General features: G+C 48.1%; 1 protein-coding gene across 1 annotated transcript in view; it reads right to left on the bottom strand.

Annotated features, from left to right (window-relative positions):
* The window catches only part of WDFY2 (WD repeat and FYVE domain containing 2), a gene marked incomplete at its 5' end in the record, with an annotated part of 9910 nt that extends 2547 nt beyond the window's left edge, over positions 1-7363 (bottom strand). Inside the window, 4 exons of the mRNA XM_010155323.1 lie at positions 475-576; positions 4000-4105; positions 6213-6339; positions 7251-7363. Of these exons, the coding sequence (XP_010153625.1) occupies positions 475-576; positions 4000-4105; positions 6213-6339; positions 7251-7363 (448 nt within the window). The remainder of the gene's footprint in view (positions 1-474; positions 577-3999; positions 4106-6212; positions 6340-7250) is intronic.
* Positions 7364-7715: the final 352 nt, after the last annotated feature.

Raw genomic sequence — 7715 nt, 5'->3', positions numbered from 1 at the left:
GAAAGCACAGCAGTGTGTTCCAAGCAGACCAATAAGCCTTTTCCAACACAGCCTGAGCAGTTGCAGATGTTTACCCCAACCTCCTTGAAAACAGCTTTAGTTCCAGCCCAATCTCCCAAAATCAGCTGCAAATTTCTTTCCGCAACACATTCAACTAACAATAAGCAAAATCCCACATGGCTAAAGCTACGGAAGGCCCCAAACCAATTTACTCAGCCCAAGGCCTGTTATATGCATTCGCTATTGGGGCTGGCTGGAAAAACAAAAAAAGAACAAGAAGAAGAAAGAAAAAAGAGGTGTGTTCCTCCCAACCACAAAATCAAGCCTCATCAGAGGGAAGCCTGCTGTCGAACACGCAATGGAAGAACAAAATGTAACTTATCAAGGCTTTAGGGGGAAAAAGGGTTACCGTGATCTGTTATGAGAGAAAAGCCTGACTGCACCCCGTTAACACACCGAAGGACACATACAAACCTGCCTGAGGCCTATTTTCTTACTGTCCCACATTTGCTTGAAGTTCCAGAAGAAAGGTTGGTCACATTTTTGACAGGAGTCACTATCCAGCCACTCGGGGGTCTGCAACACACACACATAAACACAAAGTGGGAGCGAGCAACAAACAGAAAAGCTCCCAGCGGAGCCTAGAGACAGGACACGAAGGATGTGTTATGCTTTCCCACATGACTGCACCCCACATGACTGCACCCCAAAAAATCCCTGTTTTCACAAGATGCCGTTTTGACTGTTCCCTGGGATGCCTTTTTTGGCTCAGCTCTGAGCCTTGAAGGACACGGGAGGAACACTCTCACCCAAATCATGAAGCAGGATTTGATTATAAGACCATACAAATAAGCCAGGAACAAACAAGCCTCCCCCACCTCTCCAAGTCTGGAATTAAGCCTGTAAAAATATTTCATCCTGTCCTGTCTGGACAGCATTTACCATCTGCTCTTGCCTCTGGTGGGAACTGGGGGCAGGCAGCTTTTCCAATAGCCAAGTTACTCATCTGGAGGGAAGGAGAGCAGGATTTGATTATAAGACCATACAAATAAGCCAGGAACAAACAAGCCTCCCCCACCTCTCCAAGTCTGGAATTAAGCCTGTAAAAATATTTCATCCTGTCCTGTCTGGACAGCATTTACCATCTGCTCTTGCCTCTGGTGGGAACTGGGGGCAGGCAGCTTTTCCAATAGCCAAGTTACTCATCTGGAGGGAAGGAGAAGGTATCCGAAATGCTGATGGTGTGGGGTTTACTATTTCTTTCTTCCTGCTGTCAGAGCTGTCGGTGCTGCACTTCACACACAGGCGTGAGAAAGAGGAGATTCTCCCGCACAAGCCTGAAATCCAAACCAGTTCCTTTCCCTGCTTTTACACAACGGCGACGGAAGGAAGGTCTTCTATTCCCGAACACGGCACACAGCGTTGCACTCGTGCTGTGGATGAGGCGGGTAAGAAGATTTAAAGACAAGGAAGAATAATATTAAAGGCACTTCCCTCTCCTGCAGCTAGGTTTGGCTGTGTGGAGCAGCGCAGCCCAGACACCCCGTAGGGAAGAAAGTCTTGCCAGATCCTGAAAGAGCTCAGGACACACCTGAAGTGGCAGGGGGGCACGTGGAGGGGGACGTGGATCTCCTCCCCTACATTTGGGACTTGCATTGAACTGCTGGCGGATGTGCAGCACATCTCCCTACCAAGTTTAGGAAACCCTCCCTGGGATGTGAGATTCAGGAAGAGTTGTGGTTCTTGACCCCTCCCCAGCAGTCTGTCAGTCTGTCTGTCCTAACGTGGCCTAGCAAGAGCGACTCATCTTCCCAGCAGATGACTCCTGCTCCTTCCTCTGCCACACCAGGACAAGAGCTGAGCCCAAAGCCGGTGCTGGCATGAGAGGTGGCCCCAGCCTGCCCAGGACAGCCCTACCAGCGCTGCAACACGCTCCCACCAACCCCAGGAGATTAGACAAACACAAAATAATGTTTAACACTTTGTGAGCAAGTGCTATTAGCAAACCGCCGTTGTCCTAGAGCTGCTGCCTTCTCACACGCTGCAGTTTAAAGTGGCAAGAAATGCAGCTGAGATGAAGAACTAAAAGTAATACAAAAGCCGGGCAAAGATGAGGCAAGGCTGATGGAGACCCTCAGCTCCCTGCAATAAAACAACCGCCTGCTTCAGCTTCTTCTGCCAGTTACTTCGCGGGCAGTTCATTCCACTGCGGTAAATCCTTTTCTCCCCACAAGAGTCTTGCTGCTTAATGCCCACAGAGTTTTCATCGCTTACACATCTGAACACTACAGAGGAAGAAGACATTTTACTTGTGACAAGTAACTGCTTCCTAGTCACGCAGAAACACAGCTTCTGGCATCTTTCAGATGCTGTCTTCCCACAGCTTTTTAAAAACAGAGATTAAAATAAAGAAGCAAGGGCTAAAATGGCTTAATGCACTTTAATGCAGTCTCAGAATGTGGGAAAATCTGATGGTGTCAAGGTGGGTACCATGCACATATCATACAGACAAAACCCTTAAATAAGGGCAAAAATACCAAAGAAGAAAACACTCAACGACCCCCAAACCAAGGTTTGGTATTAAAATCTCAAAGATTCATCTTTCAGAGGTGGTTTAGCCCCATGAACACCCTGTTGCACCACTGGCACCACGAACAGGCCCACACAGCCATAGTCCGAGACAGCAGCGCACCCGCTGGCACCTGCTGCTAAGCCCTCATTTAGATAATTATATTTCTCCTCTGTTTTTTAAACCCGCCTTCTCAGAGCACTGCCGCCTGTTTTGTGACAAGCCGGTCTTAACCCCTGCTGTAGCCTTTCTAGGCAGCAAATAAATGAAGGTTTTCCGTTCTGGATGTCGGAGTTGCAGCAAGAAGGAAACATCTGTTGGGAAGGAGGAAGCTGCTGTGCCTTGGTATCACTTTTGGAGCTGATGACATAATTGGCAATTAGATTAGCAATTAAAGAGAGCCAACTGGAATGCTAATTCACATAAAAAAGGGAGCTCAGTTCCCGCCTAGGCCTATTTTAGTAGGGTTTTATAATCCAATTTTCCACTTAGCTTTCCCTCCTTGCTCCAGGGAAACACAAGGAGTAAAGCACCACACCAGGGAGCAAAGCTGGCGAAAGCCCATGCTGCCAAAAGCCTTGCTCAGACCTACCCACTGCAGGAGCTCGGGGTGCCTGCACCCCCCTCCACCGGGAACAGGGCAGAGGTTTGCCATGACTCATGGTACCGGGACTCGCCGCGCTGCCAAGCGGGGCTGACGCCTGACTCACAGCACAGCACTCGCTCCCCCTCTCTGAGTCAGGTCTCAGAAACTGCCGAGCGGAGGCTGCTCCCCCAGCGCCAAAGACCCGGGGTGCAGCTGTTGCACCCGCTTACATTCGTTGGCCGTGTGGCACAAGAGCAATTAGGAGCGCGTGGGTGAAACCTTGACGTCTGGATCGGCAAAGGCATTGTTTACCCTGCTTCTGCTTGGTTACACCAGAGGGAAGCAAGACCGAGTAGCAGGTGAGATTGAAGCCCTAGCTGAATGTCTTTTTAGCAAGAACAGGAAAAAAAAACCAACCAACCAACCCAGAGCCCCATGAACACAGAGCTTTCTGATGACAGAGCTTTCTGGTCTTGTTTTCTTAAAACCCCCTAATAATTATCAATCCATCCATTTACCTCTGAAGTGATAGTATTTCTCGTGGTGTTCTGACTAACAAAGCAGAACATCTCGCAACACCCTCCTCAGAGGATGGCTTTTGGAGCAATCATGTAAAGGGTAAGAGCCATTTAGCAGCCCACTTAATAAGCATTTTCTGCCAGACAATTTCCCCTGTACCACATTATCAATGGCACGTCATAATTGCTGTACAACAGCTGGAGCATGTCCAAAAACATTTTTAAAGCCTGGAATGATCTTGTTCAGGTTCAAAGTTGCACATTTTAGAAAGGCCCTTTTTTCCCCAGGTTGTTTCAGACCAAATCGACAAGAACTGAGTATCTACCTCTTGCCTCTCAACATCCATGTTCCAGACGACGATTCCCCCATCCGCACCACAGGAGATGAGCTGCCGCGTGTGGTGAGCGTAGGACAGAGACTGAACTTTATCGCTGGGAAAGAAACAAGACAGTTACTCATCAGCCATCTAGGGCTAGCACACAAGGACGCGTACAGTATACGAGAAAGCAGCATAAGACACTTGTTTGCCCGTATGTTTCCCTCCTCCCCCTCACATGGAATCCATTGGATGCAAATCAGTCTTTGCTGTCCAGCCGGGACCAGAGCCAGAGTGTTGTTCACCCGGGCAGCATCCACAAAAGCAAAGACCTGTTCTGATAACTGCTCGTGGTGCTGCTGAGATGGGAGGTCCCAGCTGCACTGGGAAGCCTGAACAGGTCCTTGAGGTGCAGCTCCGGGCCTCTCCGAAGGCACATCTGGATGCATAAACACAGCCCAGGTAAGGTCCCTTCCTGTCAGAAAGTCAATAACAACTTTGGGTTTGGAAATCTCTGCAACATCTAGGAAGAAGTGCTGAGGAGGTACTAAAGACTTTCTTTTAGCACTGACAAGCATAGAGAGTGGCAAAAATAACGCAGAAATCACTAAATTGTTCCTAAGCCTTCTCAAGGTAAAATGGAAGATTTAGGTGCTTCCACTTCTTCTTTTAAGGAAAAAGCGACATGGGAGAAATAATTCAGCTTAAATCCCCAAAGCTGGGCTCAGTCCTTCGTAAAAGATGGAACACTGGGCCTCATCTCAAGCTATTTACAACCTGGGAAACAAAGACCATACAACACTGTTACGGAAAAAACAAAGTTACAGAGACAGTAACTGAGCATAGAGTGACCAGAAATAACCCACAACATCTGTTTTTCTTTGCTATCACTTTGCTAGTCCTTGTCTACCCAAAGGCCTTTTTTTTTCTGCTGATGCATTTGCCTGTGCCTATGGCTGCTCCTCCAAAGGAGAATGTGTTCCCGGGACAGTTTGGTACAACACAGCCCGCCCTCCCGGCGTCCGCCTGCTGACTCCAGTGGCACCGCCAGGTGAGATGTCTGTATCTTCAGGTGTAGATGCCTCTATGCCAGCCAACAGCTGTGCCACAGAATAGGATCCAGGGGCCAACTTCCTATTAGGAGAACTGATTTCCACAGTAGTAAATCTAGCAGCGGTGCATTAGCAAGTACCACTGGCAGGATACAAGGGTGATCTGGGAATTTCAGCAAGAGCTCTGCAGTGCTCTGAAATCTCAGCGGCATCCAAATTGCTCAGCAGAGTGCATCATCACTCAAAAAAAAAAATGTGTGAATACGTAAGAAACTGTTAGACCCAAACCACTGTGGGATTTTGCCTCTCCAGACTTGATCCTGGCATGGAAGTCCCACACAGATGCACTCCCAACGCAATGAAAGAAGCTTGTTGCACTGTCAGTGTTAAAAGGCTAGGAGGCTGTTGCACCTAGACCTGTTCTGATCTCTACTCAATGCCCAGCACAGGCTTACTCTTCTTCAAAGACACAGAATCATAGAATCATAGAATGGTTTGGGTTAGAAGGGACCTGAAAGACCATCTAGTTCCAAGCCCCCTGCCATGGGCAGGGACACCTTCCACTAGACCAGGTTGCTCAAAGCCTCATCCAGCCTGGCCTTGAACCCTCCCAGGGATGGGGCATCCACAGCTTCTCAGGGCAACCCGTTCCTGGGCAACATCTCCTATACTACGAAAACGTGAGGTCTGTACGTGCAAAGGTGAAGCCTCTTTGCACTGAGGAGATGGTGAATGCCCCTGGGGGTAGAGAACATTACTTAGAATTCTGGCTGTAGGTGAAGTGGCATGGGGAAAGTTAGCTCGGAGGAAAAAGGGACTAATTATCCAAGCCTGATGCTCCCTCTAGGGGAAGGAAAGACCTTGACACCTAAAAAGCGAGATTTCCCAGCAGCTGTTCTCAGTTGAGGATCCTCCTCTTTCCAACGAAGGCGCAGGCTCTGGCATAACCCATTCAGGACTACAAACATTGCGCTCTCAAGCCAGCCTGTGGGTCCAACACTGCAAAACTTACTATAAGCAACTTATTCCTGTTGTACATGGACCACAGGGAGTCACACATACAAGCTTGAGGCTCGTGAAGACTGTAAACTTTGGGCTGTTTGTTTCCAGGTGTGGCTTCTGCCTTGAGCTTTTCTCCCATAAAAGCAGGAGAAAGGGCTTTGAACGTACTTATGTCCTTGCAGCTCGATGGCTGTTCCTTTTCTTCCTCCAATATCCCACATTATAATGGAATGATCAGAACTGCCGGAGAATAAAACTCGCTGTATTGGGTCCCAACAGAGAGCAGTGACACCACCTGAAACAGGAGATGCACACAACAGTCATTTCATTACGGCAAGTGGAAGGCAGGAATGTAGCTAAACATATATATAAAGATACAACAAAAAATACGGAGAGTGATTAAAATGCAGGTCTCTTTAGCAAAGGCCATGCAGCCACTGTGCTTGCCAGTTGAAAACGAACAGTCTAGAAAACCTACTGATGCCCCATCCTACTCTTCTCCAGGCAGAGTCCTCTGCTGCCACTCTCATGGATGAATCTGTGGAGCAGTAAAGCGTGGTACAAAGATGGTCATGGTGTGACCGCACAGCTTTTCATCTCTCTTATTCCCAGGAGATTGCAAAAGAGAAGCAAGCGTGGGCATCTTCACAGTATCCTGGCACAAGGACTGAACTACCTCGTACTACCTCGTGATTGGGCTATCAGCATTCCGTCAAAGAGGAGGGGTAGGGAGAGAAAATGCTGAGGAATGACCATCATTTCTTCTGTTAGATGGCAGGATAACATCCCAGGGTTGCTGGTTTTAAACTGTGGTGGGGCACAAGTCCCAGGAGTGAAACAGGCAGCTAGTGCCTCCAGGGTGTGCCTACTCCACTTGGGCAAAAGTGCCTACCAATATAGGTCTTTCCTTGAGGAGCATCCTTTTCCCCCAGAATTACTACAACTCCTTCTACTCTCACTCTGCTTTAATTAGCAACTGTCGACTGTGGCATTTTCTGTCACAGAAGTTTTCTGATCAGAAGTCTGATCATTCTCGTTTTTACCAATAAAGAATAAACCTCCCTGAGCTGTAGTGTCAGTTTAAGGTCTATCTCCCTTCTGTGCTATGCACTGACACAAGCCATCCTGGAGTTTCCCAGAGAGTCAAACCACCACAATGCTGAGAACAGATGAAGAAGCAAATTGCGTCTCATCCTGAGGCCTCACCTGTGTGTCCCTTAAATGTCGTTACGAGGCTGCAGGACTCTCGCTCTAGTTTGAGTATGGTCACTTGCCCAGAATGATCACCAACAAACACGTGCCGAGTTTCCACATCAAATCTGATGGATAAAGGCTGAGGAAAATACATTGCTTATACAAGCTTTGCATTCCTTTCAGGACTTGGTAATTCTTTTAACATGGGTGTACTGCAGTGTCGTGAAGAGTGCTCCAGTCTCAAGGGGGTACTGAGAGTGTACTTTTAGGCACCAAGCACATACCTGTTCAATGCAGTCTCCCTGAGTAAACCAGGGAGTGAGAAAAATTGAGACTATTCCAGAAGACACAATTTGTGGTTTGATTCTAAAACATCTCTGAAGTAGCCCTTTGCCATGAACAGAGGAGTCTCTAACCTGGGTGCTGGAGTTGGGTGGTGTCCACTCGCTGTTCTGTGCTTGTATTGGGTTTGTGTGG

The sequence above is a fragment of the Eurypyga helias genome, unplaced genomic scaffold (assembly GCF_000690775.1).
Source record: "Eurypyga helias isolate BGI_N326 unplaced genomic scaffold, ASM69077v1 scaffold16397, whole genome shotgun sequence".
Taxonomy (NCBI): domain Eukaryota; kingdom Metazoa; phylum Chordata; class Aves; order Eurypygiformes; family Eurypygidae; genus Eurypyga; species Eurypyga helias.
Note: the sequence above shows the minus strand (reverse complement) of the source record. Positions and strands in the feature narration are given on the sequence as shown.